General features: G+C 39.8%; 1 protein-coding gene and 1 long non-coding RNA gene across 2 annotated transcripts; one reads left to right on the top strand and one right to left on the bottom strand.

Annotated features, from left to right (window-relative positions):
• Positions 1-1,233: 1,233 nt before the first annotated feature.
• On the bottom strand, positions 1,234-5,900 carry LOC117811869 (G-protein coupled receptor 4-like). The gene is made up of 3 exons (XM_034682356.1): positions 5,727-5,900; positions 2,019-2,194; positions 1,234-1,914 (listed from the first exon to the last, which is right to left on the bottom strand). Exons 1-3 carry the CDS (start codon positions 5,898-5,900, stop codon positions 1,389-1,391), a joined length of 876 nt encoding a protein of 291 aa, XP_034538247.1. The 3' UTR covers positions 1,234-1,388.
• On the top strand, positions 2,704-3,151 carry LOC117812143. Its single transcript, XR_004631146.1, has 2 exons — positions 2,704-2,821; positions 3,090-3,151. It is a non-coding gene; the product is annotated as an uncharacterized LOC117812143 (long non-coding RNA).
• Positions 5,901-24,272: the final 18,372 nt, after the last annotated feature.

Here is a 24,272-nt window from a genome sequence, read left to right as displayed (position 1 = left end):
ACTAAATTATAAGAGGAAGGTAGCATGCTAGGAAAAACAGCTGCTTCTGAAGTTCAACAGTCACCTCAGAGAGATTCTTCAGGACTGAGTTCAGGCCTTTTTAAACACTTTAATGTTCTATGTTTTAGTATTTTCAAGTTATATTTTCAGTAAGATATACTGAAAATAAGTTAAAGGTTAAAAATAAAGTTTGGAAGGCATAGATATCTGTTGTATTGTAATGTTGTAGTATTATAGATTTATAGATCATTAAATGTCCCATGTTCTGATGACATCTCAGACACAGTTTGAAGTTTCAGCCTGTTTTAAAAAATGAAAGCAGGTACATTAGTTTGTGCACATTGCAGCTCCTCTTACTTTAATGTTTGAAGGTAAACCATGCCTAACAGCATTCATTTGGCATTTTCCTATTTATGTCACTTTATTAAAGGCAGTGTGCACTTCACATTGTTATTAGCATTTTCAATACAGTACAATTTTATATATGATACTGCTCACAAGTTACTCACTACTTGAGTAGTTTTTTATAGGTACTTATTTACTCTTACTCAAGTACTTATTTCTACGAGTACTCTTCTACTTGAGTAACATCATTGTAAAGTAACTACTTTTATTTGAGTACTGTTTCGGTTTACTCTACCCACCTCTGTAAATCTATTTATTTAAACATGCAAACTTTAAGAGTTCTTGTGTTTCTGCTCTGTTTCAGTCCTGCAGAGTTCACAGAGCTTTAGCTTTATATAAGTAGCCTCTGCACAGTCCATGTGTAGTTTAGTGAGAGGTTACTGGGTTTATTTCACTTTTGTGTCTGCACTTGAAAGAAAACACACATTTACACATAATTCATCATGTGATTTATTTCTGTGCCATGAAGAACATTTGAAGATGGAAGCGTATGAGTTGAAGAAAGGGGGACGTTTGTCCGTTGGTGAGCACTGATGCTCTCGGCCCTGTGTAGACCACTTTAACCCATTTGATCAATTCTGCCCCAAAACCAGATTTTCCCAGACCTTTATCAGAAAGCCTCACTCTACTCTGTCAAATGCCTTCTCAGGTTGAATTGGATAGAGATGGAAAGTTGCGTTAGCCTAGCGCTTTTCTTATGCTAACTATCAGTAGTAATCAGAATTGCCTAGCAGCTGTATCACTGTGTCTGTTAATTGACTCCAGGAGTGGGAGGAGTCATGAAGCTAAGTTCTGGTTGCTGCAGAAGTAAAAGATATACTTATTAAAGATCCACAAGTGTGTGAAGCTAGTTTTCATGCTTTCAAAGATGATTAACAACATGACAAACATGGTCCTTATTCATGCATTTGGATATACTCTGATTATGGAGTACATTTGCTCTGTTTTCTCTTCTCTCTCTCTGCCTCCTTAAAGCTTTCTGTCTAAATGTCGTCAACATCCACTGCTGATGTGGTGGGATCATTGCTCTCCTCTATGCAACAACACACAGAGGCCAGACAGTTTCCCATGGTCTGCTTTCTGATGAAAATATACAGAAGCATGTCTGCCAGAGGACTCAGACTAAGTAACATATCGGTCGTGTAAGAAAACGTTAAAGACTCAAAGCTAGTCGCCTCATACAGAAACCTAATGATGGTGGGCAGGAACAGCAGCGTGTAAATGAGCAGCACCACCACCAAAAGTCCAACTATTCGTCTTTTTTCATCAGAGCGGACCGAGACGGAGGAAGAGAGGGCTCTGAGGGTCCTGACCAGGAAGAAGATGAACAGTGGGAAGGGGATGATGAGGATAATTGAGAGTACTATAATTGCAACCATATCAGAAACCCTGGGAAACACAATAAGGAAACAAACAGGAGGGAATGCCCAGACCACGGCACAGACCGCCACAGAGATCTTGATGGTTCGTTTGAACCGGTACCACAGTGGGTGCACGATGACCAGGTACCTGCAAAACCAGAGGGACACACGGTCTTTGAGGAGGTGCAGGAAAATTCAGAAACATGATTATTAGACACTGTAGCACTACACACGGCTTTAAACAGACCTTACCTTTCCAGTGAGATGCACACCATGAAGCCAACACTCGACATTATACCAAAGCTGTGGACAGTCCAAGTCATGGGAGTCTCATGATTTGACACATATACAATCAGGCAGCAGAGCTGAATGATGTCTGAAATGAGAAGGTTGATGACGTATATAGGAGCAACTTGACCCTGGCGTACCTGCAGAAGAACAGAGGTAGAAGTAAACATCACTCTCTGCAGTAACAGACATAATTCATCAAACTATGACTCTCATGACATCTTGGCATTTCACTGTATTCAGACTTTGACCTGTGTTTCATGCTCTCATGGGGGGGGCACTCTGACCCAGTCAAACAGGAGCACAAGGCTGAAGGGTGGGTTGTGTCATGTTTGCATTCAGAAACTGTACCTCTATAACTTTACACACATGTCAGGGACTATCCTGAAACTAATGGAGAAGATGATTTTTCACAAGTTAATTATGTTTTATGTGAACTATAAATTACATTGAACTAACAATATATAGTGGACATCAAAAGTCTACACACCCCTGTTAAAATGCCAGGTTTTACGATGTAAAAATATGAGACCAATGTACAAAAGGCCGTCATATTGGAGCTGGACGTCTGTTGCATACAGAGCCAGAGTGTGACTGTCTGCTCCAGCGCGCTCCACGGTCATACGCGGGCACGCGCTGGATACCTGACGCGGGAGCGCGCAGCAGAGGAAAAAAGGAGTGCAGCGAACGTGAATGTGGATGGTTGTGTGAACACAGACTGATTGACTGCTCGGTTGACAGACAAAGTTGCGTGCGTCTATGGGAAAGTAAGTTGTGTTTATTTGTGCTGTTAGTGCATTGGTCTGTTTAGATTTATAGTATAAGTAAGAATAGTGAAGTTAATTGTTAGTTATTTGGTTAGCTTGATGCAGGTGGCTCAAGTGAAAGTCTGAACGTTATCCATAAAGTTTAACAAGTAGATATAGATATTAGATAGTGTGCATTTATGAAAGATATTATTATACATATTGTAAAGTTGAATATCAATACCTGCTATTATTTGTTATCTAAAGTGTGTTATTTTGTTCTTTACAGAACCACGCTTAAGTGAGTCCCATGTTCTGAACTGTTGCAATTCCGAATAAATCCTTGAAAGAGAGAAGTTTCGGCATCCGTGTTTTAACAGACACCCCTGGAGTGAAGTGTATTGAAGTCATTCGGACCCTATACAGTCCTACAAACCCTACATAACAACCAAGATAAATCATGTCAGAACTTTTTCCACCTTTAATTTGACCTATAACGAACAATTCAACTGAAACATTTTTTTTGAATTCTTTTAGGGGGAAGAATGAAAAATAATAAACTAAAATAATGTGGTTACATAAGTGTACACACCCTTTAACTAATAGTTGTTTGAAGCACCTTTTGATTTTATTACAGCAGTGTTTTTGTAGGAGTCTATCAGCATGGCACATCTTGATGTGGTAATATTTGCCCATTCTTCTTTACAGAAAAGCTCCAAATCCATCAGATAGTGAGGGCATCTCCTGTGCACAGCCCTCTTCAGACCACTCCACAGATATTCACCTGGATTCAGGTCTGGGCTCTGGCTGGGCCATTCCAAAACTTGAATGCTCTTCTGGTGAAGCCATGCTTTTGTTGATTTGGATGTATGCTTTGGTTTGTTGTCGTGTTGAAAGGTGAAATTCCTCTTCATCTTCATCTTTCTAACAGAGGTCTGGAGGTTTTGTGTTAAACTGTCTGGTGTTTGTAACTGTTCATACTTCCCTCCACCTTGACTAAGGCCCTGGTTCCAGCTGAAGAAAAACAGCCCCAAAGCATGATGCTGCCCCCACCATGCTTCTCTGTGGGTCTGGTGTTCTTTATGTGATGTACAGTGTTGTTTTTATGACAAACATATCTTTTGTAATTATGGCCAAAAAGTTCAACCTTGGTTTCATCAGACCATAAAACATTTGATGCTTTTGGGAGACTTCATGTGTGTTTTTGAAACATGTTGCCGGGCTTGGATGTTTTTCTTCGTAAGAGCGTGAGAGAAAAGGTTTGGGAAGGGTGTGTACATTTATACAACCACATTATTTTATTTTTTTATTTTTTTATTCTTCCTCTAAAAGATTTAAAACATTTTTTTTAGTTGAATTGTTCATGTTATAGGTCAAATTAAAGGTTGAAAAGTTCTGACATGATTTATCTTGGTGTCATTTTTTTACATCACAAAACCTGACATTTTAACAGGGGTGTGTAGACTTTTGATATCCACTGTATTAGTACTGGGCGATATTGAAAATTATGTTATCACGATAAAATATTTCATATCAGTCGATATCGATAATTATCAAAATAAATATCAAATCATTATTTGATTTAAATTTAAAGTCAGATTTTTGGTCCTGAGTGAAAGTTGAAGACAGTTTGTTAGTTTGTATCTGGATTTAGTTTCTGATGAGCTTCTTGAATCCATCATTTCTGACGCTGCTAACAGGAAGCAGATCTTTAATGTAAGATGAGATTTTTGTGAAGTTTTAGTTTGTAGATTCTTATTTTTCTCAGATTGAGATTACTTCCATAATTTCATTTAAATTTACAACAAAGATATATCAAATTGTGTTCTGTGTATCAGTTTATAGAGTATTGTTTTGAGTGGTGATCTTCTCTTTAAGGTTACTAAGGGTTACAGGCAGAGTGATGTTGTTTCCCACAGTGCAGTGAATGCATCACGGTTATTCAGTGTTCAGTTGTCCTGCAGTCACGGTGGACATTAAACATGTTAGAAATTAACAGCAGAAGTTGTCTCTGTGCTCTTCCTTTACCCACATCCTGAAAGTATATTTAATGAAGTGTATTAAGTTACTAGTTAACACAGAGTCGACTCAGTGTCAGACTAACGACTCTGCTTTGAGCTGCTAGGTTTTGAGTTTTCTTCAGTGTCGCTGTCCCTCGTCTCAGCTCTGTTTACATTCAGCTCTGAACGTCTTTTAGCCCCGCCTACCTCTAACCCTGCAACATGATTGGCTGTTCAATGCTTCCTTCTTCTTCTGTTGTTTGGCAACTAGCGTTTAAGGCTCAAATTAGCGCCCCCTCCATTTTAAGAGGGGGGTGTTATTATATGTTTATTTATATCAAATTTTTATTGAAAATGTTTTATATTTATATATCGAGAAAAATCATATCACAATAATTATCGTTATTGAATTATCGCCCAGCCCTACACTGTATATCTATAGACACTTCAGACATTTCACAAAAAGTCCATCTCTGGTTAATTTAAGAGTATCTTTAATGGTGAGGGAAAGTCAGCCTCTGGAGACCATGAATACTCAAAAAGTGTAACACTTCTCCATAGTTTTTATTCTATTCTTTAAAACATAAATGTTGATAACTGATGGAATACACTATGTTTTGCTGTTTCTTTGTCCAAAGTCATGAAATAAAAAAGTAGGTTGGCTTCATCCTCTGACGACCATGAACATTGAGAGAATTGAACACTCCTTTGACCTTTTTTAATCAAACTTACTGACCAAGTTTAGTGTGATTAATCGTTTCTTCCTCTACAGTGTAAGCAGAAGCATTCTGCATGTGTATAAACTCACATCATCTTTGGGTTGATATCAAAGCTAGTACCAAACCCAGATCCAGATCCTCTACAGACAAGCACACAGTTCCACAGAAACATGACACAGACAGTAAATAAAGTCACAAAGTACATACCAGAGAGAAAAGAGCATAGATGGTCACGAGCGTCAGAGGAAGGCCGATACTGATGACTATGCATTGCACAACATAGTATATGAAATACATATCTATGTCATCCTGAGGTCCTGTGAGGTTTCTGGCATTGTTGAAGTCTGTTTGGTAGGTGGTGTTATTGAAGCCTGCTTCCATTCTTCAGTGTAATCTAAAGTTAGAGATCAGGAAAAATAACAGTTAGTAAAAAGCTTTGTGCAGTAACATGAATAACATGGTCGTCACTAAACACAGCATTTCATCTAACGTGCTCAGTTTATTCAAAAGTTTGAGATCAGTGTGAATAGTTTCATGGACTTTAAACTTCAAAGGTTCTGGTGGCCAAGGCTTTCCTTTCTCACTTCACAAAATGTTTTTTAGAAATATTATTGGTGTTCAATATTTGAAACAAATACAAAAGGAGGTATAAAAGGTTCCAGATAACACGGGCTATAAAGGTGGAGTCTGGGGTTTGAATCCCACATGGAGCTAAGAATATACAGCTTACATTTTTCACACTGAGACAAGTCAAGTTTCTTTTTTCAGATGAGTCCTATTTCAGTCCAACTTTTTAATATTCCATAGTACTGTACACAAACACAGCACTCTTTTAGTTTACCTCATCAAAATAATGTGTCTGCACTGTTTATTGTCATTTTCAAATATGTATTGATTAATGTGCTGAGAAAAATAATCCAAGATAAAGCTGCAGGTGGTGATGAACAGGCCCAGGCACTTTGTTGTGCAGCAGCTGTCACCTTCAAGTCTAGTTCTCTGTTTTCTCTGTAATGGACTCAGTATCATTGTAAATGAGGGTTGGCGCTCACTGATCTCTCAAGCATAAATAAAGGCTGATTGATGGATGGATGGATGGATGGATGGATGGATGGATGGATGGATGGATGGATTGATTGATTGATTGATTGACTGATTGATTGATTGATTGATTGATTGATTGTTTAGGTTGCCAAATAAAGAATTCATATGGAAATCAATTTTTTGAGTAAAGGCTTTTTCATTAAAAGATAATTGACTATATTTCTAAGTGACTGTAATCTGCCTCAGATATCACGTCTCTAACCTGCAGGGAGACAAAGCTCTCTTCATGTCTCAGCTGTTCATTGCCTGGACATTTAAAACATCCCATAATTCCCCCTCATTCGTTTCATGTTGGGTCCAAACATACAGAACAGACGATGTGAAAATGAATAATGAGGAGAGGAATAAGTCACAGGCTATGAACAACATTCTAGATATACAGAGCTTATATGTATATAGATATATATTCTTTACTTTTTGTCTTTACAATCACACACTGGACATCATCCCACATAAAACAAGGAGATAGAAGCATTACAAATGTCATTACTGTAACATTCATTTTCATGGCTTTTTGTGCCTCTTCTCATTCTTTCACTGACGTTTCTGAAACACAGTATTAACTCTGTTGACTACTGAAGGATTCTAAAGAGTCCAGATCTTACCTGAATGAAGTCTCTGCTCAGGGGTCTGATGTTTCTCTGCTTCTTCCCCGTCTACAGTGATCACTTTAAGATATTACGTCCACCAGGTTCCTCAATTTATCTCTTGTCTCTTCCAAGGAAGTCAGAAAATGATTCAGATATGATAATGTGAGAGAAAGAGATGCATTAAAAGCAAAGATTGCCTCACAAACAGGATGTGGTATCAAGCAGAAGATGAGTTTTCACTTGTGATATGAGGTTAGAGATAAGTGCTCTTACTCAGACTAGTTAGGCACTGTGCACATGAGGAGAGTCAGTCTGGTTAAACAAGCCTCTCTGAGTGCAAACTGTGGAGTAAAAATGTCTTTGGAGGATGATCAGAGCTGCATGGCTGTATCTTGGGGCACGCACTGACAGTCAGGAATGATCCAGCCTCCTGCATGAGCTGTTCACTTTGCCAACGAGGTTAAGAGAGGCTTTTTTCCTCCTGTTCAGGCCGGTCACTGTAACTCAGGGTCTCCAGCTGGGGAGTACCTGAGGACTGGTGTTCTAAGAGAGTCTCACAGAAGCCTGGGGCAGTCCCTGCAAATTCACCTGTCCCAAGCCCCACCCACTCCCCTGAAAAGGAGAGGAGCTTATTGATTTTAATATTTATATTCTTCAATAAAAGTTATACAACACCAGAACCCCACAACAAACGAAACCCATAATGCCCCCACAGAAAACATCCACACGTGAAAATAAAGATCCACCAACCGAACAAACCAACTCCTCTAACAGTGTTAGTGTGACAGGGTCAGAAATGAGGATTCTTTGTGTGTTTGTACTTACATTTGTATTTGCATGTATGTTTTAGTTTTAATACTTTAATGGATTGTGTGTTTTTATGCATTAGTGTAATGTTTTCTCTTATCTGATTTTATTATGTTTTAGATGTTTTAATCAGTTGACTGTGTCAAGAAGACACTGAACTTGGACCTGGTGAGTCACACCTCCACCTTTAATTAGGTAATCAGTAGCAGGTGTGGCAGAGGCTTCGGGACAAGGAGAACCATACAAGAGGAGCTTTCAGTAGTCCCAACGCGGGAACGAGACAGGACGCTGGGTGCATAGCGAGAGACAGTGCAAACTGAGAGGACGAGACGCAACGGGTTCACAAAGACTAGAAAAGGAAACAGGCGACGGTGTGCGGAGACAGAGATCCAAGAATGAAGCAACGCTTCAATAGGAAACATGCAAAGGCCCGGTCTGTGATTGAGCGGACTTTTGGGGTGATGATGACTTTATTCAAGGCACTAGAGGTTCAGCCAAAGTTCTGCTCCGATGTTGCCCTTTCATGTGCATTTCTACATAACGTGTGCCTCACTTATGGCGACTTCTTGGAGGAACCAGAGCTGCCACCTGATGAACCTGGTCCCCCAGCTCTACCTGAATGACCCTCTGGAGAGGAGCAGCGCCTGCATGAGGGACCGACTTTGCGCCCAAATATCACCATTCAGCTCCGCTGCTCCATCAAAATTATGCCAGGATGTAATGTTTCGTTGTTGTTTGAATTTCTGTGGCTGTGTCATGTGTTTAGTTTATACCAGCTACACCTTGTTAGAAAACATTTCACACATTTCTGTTAAACTTGTTGGAATGATTTGATTTTGAGTCATAAAAATATTGATGACTGCATTACTGCCTTTTGTGGTTCTTCTTGCTGATTATAAAGTTTTCTCTTCCATAATTACATTTTAACATTCATCTGTTTTATACCCCTAAATCCTCCTTTAATACAACTTTTTCAAAAGTCATGCTGCACTGTGTTGCATTACATTAGAAAAGATTAGGTACTCCGTGAAAGATTATTTAACTACATTTTACCAGCAATGGCAGCCCTTCTTAGATTATATTGACTCCCTGTCTATTTATGCAGAAACTGACAACTGACTGAGCACATTCTTCCCTTTCCCTTCACTTTGTTTTATTCTATGTACGTAGCTTTACCACTTTATTTATTTACTCTTCCCCCCCTTTTTGAAAAAAAATAAATTGTATCTTTATTTTTCCATTTATTGGAAAACAGAATTAATCTGTGTCACTCGTATGTCTTTGCACTCTACCTCTGCCTCTGAAGCTTGGAGTGACTTCCACAATGCACTAGCTTGTTTTTCAAGTAATAACCAACTACTTCTGTGTGATCTTGCTTTCCCTAATATATTTAAATGATATTCCTCTTTTGTATTTGTTTTGTCTGTTTACCCTTTATTAATGTCGGTATAAACGTGAGGTGTGTGTGAAGTGATCAATGTTATGGGGCGGGTGGGATTTTAAGGGTGTTTTTGTTATTATGTTTTATAACATCATCCACAGAACTCTGTTCCAACTACTACGTGTCACCAATCCTACTGTATGTTTGTCTGTGCATAAAAAAACAATAAAGAAACTTTGGAATAAAAAGTCATGTCGGAAATATCAATTCCATGACCACAAGCACTGAGATGAAGAAGAAATTCACTTTTTAAATATAGGCTACATCTTTCAACAAAGGAATTGATAATTCAATTCATAGAAAACTTCACAGAAATGAACCCACTGATGAAAACAACATACAATATATCAATATATAAAATAACAAAGAAAACTGGAAAACTTAATTTTGCTTAAATATTGATGAGTTCATCCAGCTGCTCCTCCTTTGTCTTTTCTCTCTTCCTCCCTCTCAACAAGCTTTTTCTGTCTCTTCTCCTGCCTCTCTTTGAAATCTTTTAAATACTCAAATACCTCATTTTTGTTTCTGTTTTTCAGCATCTTGCAAGCCTCAGGTCCAACATGTTTGAAGGCCCTGCAGAGGTACCAGGTACCGGCAGTGACCGCCCCACCCTCTGTACCAGATCCAGTCCGTGGTAGTATGACATCCTGGGTAAAAAAAAAAGCACAAAGTCAAATTACAATCTTATATTTTTAGATGAAACATCACAGATCAGGGCTGGTGGCAGATAATTCATAAATATTCACCACTTGTGTACAGTAAACCCACATGGAGAAATAGCCTACACATCACCCAGTGGACCATTCATCAGATAACTGATTGAAAATGGTTCACCCTTTACTTCTTCTTTAAGTTCACCCTATACTTCTTTAAGTTCACCCTATACTTCTTCTTTAAGTTCACCCTATACTTCTTCTTTAAGTTCACCCTATACTTCTTCTTTAAGTTCACCCTATACTTCTTCTTCTTTAAGTTCACCCTATACTTCTTCTTTAAGTTCTCCCATGTTTTAGAAGCCTGAGCCATTGTAAGATGGTCCTGTAACCCCATCTCTGCAATGACCACACTGTGTAGAACAAACAAAGGTGGTGGTCCTCTGTGTTAGGATGAATTCAAGGTTTATGACAGAGGAGAAAATGTACCAACTATATAACACACACACCCCCTTTGATGGCTGATAGCTGTTGTGTTTACAGACGTCTATTGGATGACATTTATTCAACTTTAAAAGTTGAATACTTACTCAAAACCTTGTGCTGATGCATTTCTGTGACCAGTGAAGAGGTGGTCATGTTCTGTTCTCAGCTCAATGAACTGCAGTGTTTGCTGTTCAGTCCCTGTTTGTATAAAACAAAACAAAAAGGGGTGGAAAAAGTGGAAGTAAAAAACGGCCAAGCTGATAAAGAAACTGCTTCTTTAGCATCACTTGTGATTTAAAAAGTTAAGAAGTGTTTTACATGGAATTTAATAATTTTCACAGCACATAAAAACTGAGTTCCCCCTGTCAAAAAAGAAGAGAAAAGAAGAAGCCCAACTGGCGCTGTGCATTGTGGGAAATAGTATGTGAGGCAGACTGGTCCAAGGCAGACTGTGATATTTTCCCGAATCAGTAGACATCAGGGTAGTTTTGGCATACTGCAGATTTTGCTCTTTTTCACATACTACATACTGAATTTTGGCCAAATCAGTACGTACTGCTTGGATAGGATGCGGTTCCAAAAACAGCCAATGGCCGTTCCCAAACAGCCCATGGCTGTTTTTTCGGAGCGGCCTGCTACATACTACTGTCACCCGTGATGTGTAGATGCAGAAGGAATCTTCTTGACACTGGCTTGATGCATAGTAATACATTTATTACAAGAAATCAATAACAGTATCGAACAAACACCTGGAATGCTTGGGAGAACAGCTCTGCGAATCTGCTGACTCCCAGAATGCTGTTGACCAATACCCTTTATAGGTCTGAGATCCAGTGTCATAGCCTACAACAGAACACAAGCTTATCTTAACATCTGGTCTTTTATTGTACTGTCCTTCAGCTCTGCTAACCTAAGGGTCGCAAAACGTATCCCTGCAAGTCACAAAACAGGAAGGGGGTCTCTATCTAAATGTCCTTGAGAGTCTGAAACAACGTAGATTTCTCCTTGACTTGTTTAATGTCAAATACTTCACTACCTACTAATGTAGTAGGCTGTAGGTACAGCCTACTACATACTGCAATTGAATTTAGTATGTAGTATGACTGTTCTGTTGGATCTGTGTTGCAGGATGCTGGTTCAAACGTCACTAGATTTCCGGTTTTGAAAAGAGGAAGTAAACAACGGCGAAGCCAATAGAGAAACTGCTTCTTCAGCATCAGGTCAACAAACAGCTAATGCACCATCTGGAGACTCACAACATCCTTAACCAGGCTCAGTCTGGCTTTAGATCCAGGCACAGCTGCATCACGGCTTCGCTTAAAGTCACCAATGACATCATATGTGTCATTGATAGCAAAGAGTATTGTGTAGCTGCATTTGTTTATTTGGCCAAGGCATTTGACTCTGTGGACCACGGCATACTGCTAGACAGGCTAAGAGATATAGGACTTTCTAAAAGCTGTCTTGCCTGGTGTGAGAATTACTGCTTCGATCGTCTTCAGTCTGTAAGGGTGGAGGGGCTCCTTTCAGATCCCCTGCCTCTTTCTATTGGTGTCCCACAAGGGAGTAGATTGGGTCCTACACTGTTCAACATCTATGTTAATGACATTGCCCTTGCAGCAGGTGATTCTCATGTCCATCTATATGCAGATGACACCATTATTTATACGTCTAGTTCCTCCCTGACTACAGCACTGTCCACATTACAGGCCAGTTTCCATAGTGTCCAACACGCTTTCATGAGGCTCCATTTGGTTTTAAATTCCAACAAAACTAAATGTATGGTTTTTAACAAAAATATACCATTGCCCAACGGCCCCCTCAAAATCTCCTCCCTGGATGGGTCGGAGATTGAGTTTGTTGACAGTTACAAATACCTAGGGATCTGGCTTGACAGCAAACTTTCTTTTGAAGCACACATAAACACACTACTCACTAAGGTCAAATCCTGTATTGGTTTTCTTTATTGCAACAAATCCTCCTTCACACACTCTGCTAAACAGCTTCTGGTTCAGATGACAGTCCTCCCAATTCTTGATTACGATGACATAGCCCACAGGTCTGCTTCCAACACTCTCCTTCACAAACTGGATGTCATCCATGCTGCTATCCGTTTTGTCACTGGAGCCCCAATCACCACTGTCAACTGTATTATCATCTGAACTGGCCCTCACTCCACTCTCGCAGACAAACACACTGGTTTCTATTCATTTACAAATCCCTCACTGGTAAAACCCTGTTATATCTATAGTCACTGATCAAACTTCACAGCACAAACCGTAGCCTGCGCTCAAGTAGCCTTATCAAACTCATCCCACCCAAAGCCCGGACCTCCTTTGGTCACACCTCCTTCCAGTTTTCCGCTGCAAACGACTGGAATCACCTGCAACAATCCCTAAAGCTGACCTCTCTCATTCCACTCGCCACTTTCAAAAACTTACTACACCCCATAACTCAACATCACTACACTTGCTTTTAAATTGCTTTGAAGTTGTTCACTGCTGTCATATTTTTGTATTGTATTGTTCTGTCTCTAGGTTTCTATGTTTGTCCTCTCTGTTTTTTGTTTTGTCTTTTTATTTATCGTCATGCCACCTGTGTTGCCTTCTCGCCCAGGTCGTTATTGCAAATGAGAATTGGTTCTCAATTAACTCACCTGGTTAAATTAAGGTTAAATAAAAAAAATAAATGAATAAACTTGTGATTTAAAAAGTGAAGAAGTGGTTTATATGGAATTTAATAATTTTCACAGCACCTAGAAATGGATTTCCTCCCGTCAAAAAAGAAGGCAAAAGAAAAAGCAGGCCGAGCGCTGTGCATTGTGGGAAACAGTACGCAAGGGTGACTGGTTCGATGCATACTGTGAAATTTTCCCGAATCAGTAGACATCCGGGGAGTTTTGGCATACTGCAGATTTTGCTCTTTTTCCCATACTACTAACTACATACTGAATTTTGGCCAAATCAGTTCGTATTGCTAGTAGGCGGTTTCGAAAACAACCTATGGGTGCATCTCAAAGCTCTAAACATCCATCATGGCGTCGTTTCCTCGCGTCTTAGTCCTGCCCACCAGAGATGCGAGGAAATGAAACCAGAGGAGAGAGGAGCGAGGAGATTAGTATTTAGAGAATCGAGACGTCCTTTCTTCCGGAGCGTCACGTGAAGCGACATCGGTTTGTAATGACGGCTTTAACAGCTGTTTGTGTCTGAACACATGTTACACTCGTGGAAAAAGTGAAGAAAGAATCACGAGCGTGATCGTGTTGTGTTTCCTCATCCAGAGCGTTTAATAGACTAATGAAAAGAGCGCAATCTCCCTGCTCTGCAGGTGGAGACCGAAGCAATCGATCACAGATGAACATCTGACACAGACTACTAAGTAGATCACAGATCAACATGAATAAATCTTACTTTTAAACGATAGAAAACATAGTAAACAGTATATTTAAATACTCTTAGCGTAATTACTGTTTGTTTTTAACCATTAACTGACTTCATGTATTTCAAATGACTTAAATGTTTCTAGATGATTTTTAATCACTCTCTAGAACTTATGAATAATAATTAGAAAAATAACAATAATTTTGTTTTTAGACACAATGTAGATTTTAGCTTTTTTTTTATAAACAATGAACTTAGTAAACTCTTTTTAAACTCTTTTTAACTTATATAATGCTTTTTAACCTGTCACACACACATGTTCACTGTAATAACTCTGATCAATATAAACAGTAACAGAGCTCTGTCTCTGTGTTTACCTGTTTAACACACACCTGCAGAAGAAGATAATCTGCTCTCTGTTTATTCTGTCCTGAAGCATCACGGATCCATTCATCAGTAAAGCCTCATTATTATATTATTTATTACTTTAAGGGAAAATATAAACCATGCAACTCTTTTCAACTCCTGTGCTCATTAATGATCAGCCTCTTATAGGAAATACATATATATAAACAGGAAATATATCAAGTGTTTTTACTAACAGACAAACTTTACTGTCAGACTTCTCTTCATGAAGAAACGAGAACAAACGGGGAAACTAACAGGAGGAATAACTGATCATTAATGTATATTCTATCTATGATATTAGACTCTATTACTCTATTTCATTAGACAGTGAATCTGACAAAAACAATCAGATATAACATAATCCATCCTCAGTTATATTGAATTTATGATTTTGTGTTCAGTATTTTGTAGGGATGTAATGGTATTGTAAATATCGCGGTTTTTCGTTTTCAAAATTCTCATAATAATACCGTGGCGTGTGACGGTATCAAACAGGGACTCGGAGTACTCCCGCTAGTGTAGTTTTTTTCTGGCGCCATTGAGTGGGCCGGTCTGAGAAGCAAACATCATCTCCCATGATCCCCTGCGCAGTGCAGGAAGAGATGGCGGAAAGCAAAGAGGGGGAGCGGAGCGGAAAACTTAAACTAGTGGAACCTCCTGCAAAGTTTAAATCAGAGGTATGGACACATTTTGGTTTTGCAGTAAACAGAAACGATTGAGGAGAAAACATGACGGACATGTAAAAAAAAGTGTTTGCAGACACGGCCAGACCGCGATCGTCTACAAGTCAGGGAATACAAGTAATATGAGAAGGCACTTGATGAATCATCACACTGCAGCCGTCTTCAGTGGTGGATAATGAGGGATTTAAAAGGGTGGTGAACACTTGAGCCAAGTTACAAAATTCCAGTCAGTTTAAAGACACTCAACTTAAAGTTTGTTTATTTGCTTGTTACTTGAAACACTGGATGTGCCTGCACTGTTCTTTGCACTTGAAAATACCTGTTGGTAGTAATAAATGGGATTAATCTCACTTTGGACAGATTGATGTAGAACTTTAGGGCACGGCCACATAAGATGACTGTAAGTACCACAGCTAGTTTTATATGTACATCAAAATGACGAGCACATAGAAGCATATCTGCTCTGAATAGCTGGGGTAACATGCAGTCTGTGAATCATTTTAGATTGGGCTTCATAGGATTTATTAGAACATGGAGTTTTCTTTGCATTCAACAAAATATTTCCCCTCATTACATCATCGACGTGGGACCTAAACTCTTCTCTCCAACTTGTTTTACTGTTGATAGTGGGAGTTCTAACAAACATGTGAGTATAGATATAGCTCAGGATATTCTTCTTTAAAGATGAGGCCTTGAGTCATTTCATTTCAAGTTGATTCATATTCAAACAGCTCTTATATATGGGAACAGATTGGATATAACTCCTAAACTGTAGGTTAAAATCAGTCCTAAGTTGAGAAAAATATTTCAGATTCCCACCTGAAAAGAGATCTTGTATTTTAGAAACATCAGCATCCCTCCATGTTTTAAAACCCAAACCTGAACAGGACTGAGCAACATCAGGGTTACAGAAAACAGGTGGTAAAACAGAATACTTGTCCATGATCCCAAAATGTCTACGCACTTGATTCCATGTTTTCAGAGTTTTTCTGACCATAAAATGATCTTCCATTCCCTGTATTGAAATCCCATTTTATTACAGAAGGTAAGGTGGAGAGAGCGGGCTCCAGTCTTCCAAATTTACAAAAGTAGAATTAGTCTCATTTTGAACCCCTTCAGTGATGTATCTAATGTGTGAAGCCCAGTGAGGATACATCATGTTGGGGACTGCTGAACTTAAGTACATGTTTATTTATTATAGGATAATTATTATTGTTATTGTTATTATTGGATATAATGTTGTATTATTGTTTGTTCAGATTTCTGTTTCATGTTAAAATAAAGAAAATGTTTAAAATATAAAGCTTTATACCACTTTTCTTGAAGTTTATCAATATTGTGATTAGCGGCTGAGCTGACTGCAACACAAGGGGCACCAGCTGAAATCTCGCCTTGGGCTCCAAAATGGTTAGGGCCGGCTCTGCCATCTCGTACAGGGACACTGTTGAGGGCTGCATTCAACATTGACGAATCAGCAGCAGCCTAGCAGACTCAGAGTGTGATCACAGCGACATGTGCAGCGCTGTGGTGTGAAGAGGAGGATACACCTTCACTCTCTCAGCGTGAAACTCAGAGGAGACAACACCGAAGACATCCCCGAGGTTGGAACCTCTCCAGCAGGCAGCTTGAGTTCATGAAGGAAATGCACAAGCTGCCCTGTGTGCTCCCCGGGACAGACTGTGCATGACGTTCAGTGAAAAGAAGAATCCAGCGCTTCGTCTGTCACCCTGTCAGTTTATAATAAAACCAAACTTTCAAGTAATTGTTCCTTTCTTTTTATTTACCTCCAAAGAATTCAACACCGTATCAAATGAGAGAAACACTGTGCATTCATGATGACATTTTTACAGATGTTGTTCCAGTGGTTGAAGTTGTTTTTTATCTGAGACACACACACACACACACACACACACACACACACACACACACACACACACACACACACACACACACACACACACACGCACGCACACACGCACGCACGCACGCACGCACGCACGCACGCACACACACACACACACACACACTCAAACACATCATGTAATATATATTCTTTGGTGCAGATCAATGAGAGCTTTCTGCAGGTGACCTCCCAAACAGACACACTGTCTCAGAGCATACAGTGAGAGTGAGAATGGACGGGGTGGGCCAGCTGGTTAGTTTATGTTGGGGGTTCATTGTAGTTTTTAATAATAATAATTGTAACTTTTGTAGAAGAACTATTTTAAACATTGTAAAATAAAATACTCTTTAACCTTCATTATTTCTTTATTATTTAACTGTTTAATTTCTCTCCCTTTCTTTCTCCTCCTCAGGTCAATGAATGAAGTCTTGCCTTTCTTTCCTTTGATTTAATCAACTTTTGAACTTATTTTGACCCCCTGTCTCTGCCTTCATCAGTTCTTACCTGTGTGACCTGATTTATGTATAACATAGTGTTGCTGTGTAGTTCCTGGGGTGCAGGTCCCCAGGCGGTGTTACCGGTTACAATTTCTGTTTAAACTTTAGCTATTAGCCCGCCCTGCCACACTACGATTCACCTGCTGTGGAAAAGTTAAAATCCACAGGAGATCACAGTGAGTCTTTCTCCCTCAATTATGTATCTTTGATGTAGTGGATTGTTGACAATGTATCAGGATGTGTATTGTTGCCTCAAACCAGAGATGTCCAGCCCTGTTTTTAAGACATGAGGGCTTCATGCCAACACCAGGATCTGGTCTTCTGTGGACCAGCCCGAGGAATCTTCAACATTTCATTGGTGAGTTTAATGTGTGTTTTATTTCACAAAGGAGGAGTCAGTCCAGGGTTTGTTACATGCTGATTCTGGGGGGGCATTTTGTTTTTATTCAATGAGCAGGTCATGGCTGGAATGCTTCTATTAGGTCACAATAGGACTTAAAAAATGGAAAGTGTCACAATGCAATCTAGAATGTAGAGTCTGAGTTTTTACATATATATAGCACCAAGCTGACAGACCACACACACTTCACAGATATTCATCTGGAGAACACAGTCAGAGAGACAGCAACAATACTAAAACAACAGAGAGATGGCAAACTCAGAACCAACAAGCTGGTACCAACCAATGGACATAGACGAGTCAAATGAGACTCTGGAGGAGATTATCAGCAGGTATTGTCGCTGGCCAAGCCAAGACAAACCTCATCCTCAATCCAATCAGAGGCGCCCACCACAACGGCAGGAGAGGTATCCTGCTGCCAAGAGCCAGGTCCAGGAGCTGCAGGAGAGGCTGGAGGAGGAGCGACAACAGAGACTCCAGTGTGAAAAGGAGAACAGGTGTTTAAAAGAACAACTTAAACACCTGGAGCCCTCCTTTCAGCCTCAGAACCTCACCCATTATGTGCAGCACACCACGGGGAAGTTCACTGGCATAATAAAAGACCTGAACCAGAAGCTCACAGCCAAGGAGGAGGCCAATGAGTCCCTCAAAAAGGAGGTGGAGGACCTGAAGAAATGGCTGGCAGAAGCCAGGTCCAGTCACACTGAGCTGTCCTCCAAATTAATATCCCAGAATGAGGACAGTGACAGGCTCAAGAAGGAGGTGGACCAGCTCACTAAGGACAAGGAACACCAAACCTGGTGGATTGACCGCCTCATGGATGAGCTGGATGAGGTCAGGGGGCAGCTTTGGGAGCTGGAGGCCTTAGACCTCAAGGAGCAGGTGGACAAGCTCACCAAGGACAAGGCAAACCTAACCTGGTGGAGTGACCGCCTCATGAATGAGCTGGATGAGGTCAGGGGGCAGCTTTGGGAGCTGGAGGCCTTAGACCTCAAGGAGCAGGTGGACAAGCTCACCAAGGAGAAGGCAAGCCTAACCCGGTGGAGTGACCGCCTCATGAAAGAGCTGGACGAGGTCAGCGACCCGCTTTGGGAGCTGGAGGCCTTAGACACCAAGGAGGAGGTGGAGGACCTGAAGAAAAGGCTGGCAGAAGCCAAGACCAGCCACACTGAGCTGTCCTCCAAATTAAGATCACAAAAGGACAACAGTGACAGGCTCAGGGAGGAGGTGGACCAGCTCACCAAGGAGAAGGAAACCCAAACCTTGTGGAGTGACCTCCTTCTGAAAGAGCTGGAAGAGGTCCGGGAGCAGCTTTGGGTGATGAAGCTCCCCAACCATCAAGCTGTCAAGGAGGAGACTGATCTGGCCCAACTAATGAAGAACCTGTCCCTCCAAGACAACTCAGGGCCCTCCCTTCCCAGCAATGAGACTTGGGTGAAAGAACTTATCAAGATCTCTCCCTGGAGAACGCCCCCCTAAACAGCTGCTGCCCCCCCTCCGTGGGTTTTTCTCCGGGTCGCTCCGGTTTTATCCCACACAAAAAATTAGAATAAATTTGTGAAAACTATATGTTGTTTCTTATGTTTGTATTTCTGTATTTGTCACACTGTTGTCTGTATAGAGAGTCTGATGTGTAATAGAATCAAATGTGTTTGCAGAGTGTGTTTGAACAGGTCTAATAGATCCAGGGTCTCTGAGGCCTCAACATCTCTCTCTGAGGTTTTTCTTATTAACTGACCTAAATGCATGAAACCTTATCATGAGTCTGCAAGCTATTCATTTTATGGTAGAATTTATTAAATTCACATTTAACCTCATACACATGACACCAAAACAAATAAACAATAAAACAAAGGGGACAATGAAACTAACAGTAACACAAAACAACAAACAAACAAAAACAAGATCCACAAACAGAACAGAAAAAACAACTCCTCACACCGACAAGCTCCATCTCTAAAATGTCATGATTTTTTTCTTCTTTCAATAAATGTTAGCTGTTTAAAAATAGATCCAAATAACAGAAAATCTTTGATCACAAATCAAATTTTCAGTACTCTCACTAAAACACATGAACTGAGTGTGTGTAATACTTTACCCCATATGTTTCCAAAATCAAATATTTTGTTCTTTTCAAGGGCTGATGATTTTTTCAATTTTAAATAATATCTCAGTTCATCACTCCAGTGTTTAAGTGAGTGAGGACATGTAGCTTTCCAGTGTTTTAAAAGAACTTTCTTAAATACAATAGAGGAAAAAAGAATAACCCAGCTTTGTGGATATCTGACTCTTACATGTGAGACATCTTGAAAGATGCAAATATAAATATTGAAATTAATTTCCACTCCCAAAACCTCAGACAACCAGCGCTCTATTTCAACCAAACCCTCTGAACTTTACTACAGCTCCAAAATGCATGAATCAGTGAATCTGTGAGTCAACATTTCAGACAGTTCCCTGAAGCATTTTTGTCATACTGTTTGATTTTATCCCTTGTACAGTAAATTCTGTACATTATTTTATATTGGATTAAATGAAATGTCCATTGACTGTAATATCTCTTGTTAAACTCCAACAGTCCTTCCATCTCAGTTTGATATCCTTCCTCTCTAAATCTTTGTTCCATTAATTTATTCTAGTTTACAATGTAGTTTCAACAGAATATGATTTCTGTGAAACCTTATAAACTTTAATTAAATGATTACATGTTTCTGATATGAATAGATTCCTCTAAATCACTCTGCTCTGTGTAAGAATGTAGGTCAAACATTTTAAATACACTTCTAAGCTGCATATACCTGAACAATTCTTCATTAGATAAACAAAAAGTGGATTGAAGGTCGGTCCAGGAGATACACTTATTTCCACTGATCAGGTCTTCAATAGTCTCTGGACCTCTCTCCCTCCATGCAGACCAGTTTAAAGGGGAGTTCTGTAGAGTGATGACAGGACTGTCCCAAATAATAGTTTGTTTTGGATTTGATATCGACTCACTGAACATACTCTTCATTTTTTCCCAACTGGCTGCCACACTGCAAACACTGAAATCTAAGTAAGATTGAATATCTCAGATGAGGTGAAAGTTGATTATGTTTTGCCTGATCAGATCATTTTTCTCACTAAGCAGTTTTTATGTTGGAGTGTTTCACTTGTTTTGAGTGTTTTGGTCCTAAATGATCTCAGTAAGATACTACAGCTTGTTACTGAGATTTTATGACCTATATTGAGTAATACATGCTTGAAACTAGAATACCAACTGTTCCAAAGCTGTTTCATCAACACTCACAAGTATAACACTTCTTATTCAAAGTAATCAATTCTTATTTCAAGCATGAAATAAGAAATCATGACTTTGATACAATAATATCTCTTCACATAATTAAAACAAATGACAGCCAAATGTAATCCACTGTTTTATTTTCAATGAAACAATAGAACATATGTACTACTATGTATTCGTACAGTTGGCACAGTCGTGTAAACTGACACTTAATATTAAAACATTTAACATTTCAATCCGTTTCAAACTGAAATAATTACATTCAGATAAGTTCTTCCAAATTACAAGGCAGAAAATGATCCTACATGATGAGAAATATGTTCTTAACTTTTGTCTTTCCATCAAGAAAAGTGAATTAGTTTTTAGTATAACTTTGCTGGTTTCAAGAAATGTAATGCCTAGTCATTATGTCAAGATAATGGCACCTGGGCGTGGACTTAGCCTAATGGTTCAGTTCTGCGCCCATGAAGCGGTTGGCCTGGGTTCATGTCATTCCCCCACTCTTTCCCACTTTCCTGCACTATCCACTGTCCTCTCCTCTACAAAGTAAAGGTGTAAAAGCCCCCCCCCCCCCCAAAAAAAATAAGGCATTTACTTCATTTAAGAATATTTTTCAACATATTGAGAAAAGAAGTCTCAGATTTTGTATTTCTGAATCATTTTGCTTAGTTTAAGTAATATACCCCCAATTTTTGTATATTGTTTCTTGTTTTTGAAGGCTGGCTTTTTGCAGGTCAAGTTTTTTACCATGAAATTGGCCGAACTGTTATTCCTAGATTTTGAGAATACATACAAGAAAAGGTTTTGAGGATTAACCTGTGCATTTTCAGCCTTAATCCACTGCTCTTCTAAGGTATTTTAAAAAGTATGGTTTAAGTCAAATGCTTGAGTGGCTAAATAATATAGCTCTAAATCTGGGAGATTGAATCCTCCTTCAGACCTAGATACATGCAGAACCTTCCGCTTGATTCTAGAGGTTTTCTTCCCCCACATGAACTCAGTAATAACAGAGTACACTTTTTTAAAGAACATCTTTGGTGGAGCTGTTGGTACTGTTGAGAACAAAAACAAAAACTTTGGAAGCCATATCATTTTAAACAGATTTAACCTGCCTATTGCAAGCTGTTCCATCAACAACAGCCACCAAAAACACACGGTGATGGTTAATGGACTGTACTTGTGGAGTGCTTTCTCTCGTCTTCTGACCACTCAAAGCACTTTTACCTCACATTCACCCATTCACCCATTCACACACTGATGGAAGAGGCTGCTGTGTGAAACAAACATCAGTATTAACCAACACACCGCTGACACAGGCACAGGGGCAGTTTGGGGTTAAGTGCCTTGCTCAAGGACACTTCAGTATGTGAAGAGTGAGGCCTGGCATTGATCCCCAAATCTACAGATGTTGTGATTTGGCGTATACAAATAAAGATTGATTGATTGTCAAGTCAAGTCAAACTTTATTGTCATTCTTCTGGATAGCTTGTATACAGGACAACAAAGACAGAATATAAAAACAAGACAAAACAACAACATGACGACAGACTAGAAAAGAAGGGCTGACTATGTGAGTTAAACTAAACTACATATGGACAATGGAGTAAATAGATAAAGTAATAAAGCAAATAAATCAAACAGAACAAAGACAGAGGTGGGGCGGAGGTAGAGGTTAGGTGTTGTATTGAACAGGAAGGTCTTGAGGTGGTTTTTAAATGAGGGGGCGAGGTTATTGAGGGCTTGAGCAGGATCTTGAAGTGGATTTGGTGCTGTATGGGGAGCCAGTGGAGGTGCTGAAGGATGGGTGTGATGTGAGCTCTGGAGCGGGAGTGGGTTAGTAACCAGGCAGCTGAGATCTGGACATGTTGTAGTTCTCTGAGGTCAGTGGAGGGAAGGCCGTAACGAATGCTGTTGCAATAGTCCAATCTGGAGGTTATGAAGGCGTGTATGAAGGTTTCTGCAGCAGAGGAGGAGAGAGAAGATCTGTATTCTTGCATGACTTTAGTGCAAAGGGGGCCCCACAAGACCCGGGATTGGTGGAGTTCTGTGAAGTATCAAGTGTTGAGGGCACCTAGCCAAGGTGGCTCTGTGTACACAATCGGGCTAGTAGATGACCTGACCAAGGTAAGACAGGTCCATCGTACCAAGTTGAAGGCTGTGGTTGGAGTAGACTCCCCCAGTCGTGCCCCTTCCCATAACTCCCTGTCTGTGGAACAGCCACCCTTTGAGGAGGAGTGCTCATTTGAGTATGACTTGCTGGCTCTTGGACAACAGTCTCCTGTGGCCACCCCTGTCATGCCCCCCACCAGATTAGCCACAGTGACTCAACCCACACCCCAAATGCCAGCGCCACCATCCAACTCAATCTCTCCTGGGTGTGGCCCGTCAACCGCTTCATACCCGGGCCTCACTCTTGGTCTCCTTTGTCCCCTCACCTGCCTCGTGGCTACAGCCTGGCGTGGCGGGGAAATTGATTGGCGTGGCAGAAGACATCATTCGGCATGATTTAGCCATTGTGGCGCATGCTACCTCCACAGCTCACACTGCAAAAAAGGGTAGCTCAAATATAGGATGAAAAAACTGAATTCAAGGTGAACATTTCTTAAAACTAGTGAAATGATCTGTCCATGCAGCAAGTTCATTTTACTTGATAAGAAATCTTAAAATGAGATTGTTAAATCTAGAAATAAGCAGGCTCTGAAAGTATTAGAAAGGGTTGAAGTAAGTAGAATATGCTGACTTTTAGCTCAAACTACTTGAAAACAAACTTCCTACAGCACAGCTGTAAGTCAAATATACTGAATATAAGCAAAGAAAATCTCATTTATTTATTTTGTATATTTAATTTGAGCAAATGAAGGCCTGGGGACAAGAAAAACAACACCACTTTAAGTAAAAAATGACTCACTATTAGAAAACTATGATTACACTGTTTCTTGATATAAGCTGGCTCATCTTAAAATAAACCCTAATCCATCTTAAACTAAAACTAAAATCTTTAAACCAGTTCTTATTCTTAGAATATACCTCTGAAATGTTTCTACAGAAACCACAAGAGCAAGCTGGATTACTGGCAACCTTTAATAAACGTCAGGATTAACAACATATAACATCAAGAACATTA

Source organism: Notolabrus celidotus, chromosome 4, assembly GCF_009762535.1.
Source record: "Notolabrus celidotus isolate fNotCel1 chromosome 4, fNotCel1.pri, whole genome shotgun sequence".
Lineage (NCBI taxonomy): Eukaryota > Metazoa > Chordata > Actinopteri > Labriformes > Labridae > Notolabrus > Notolabrus celidotus.
This window is presented reverse-complemented; position numbering and strand designations above follow the sequence as displayed.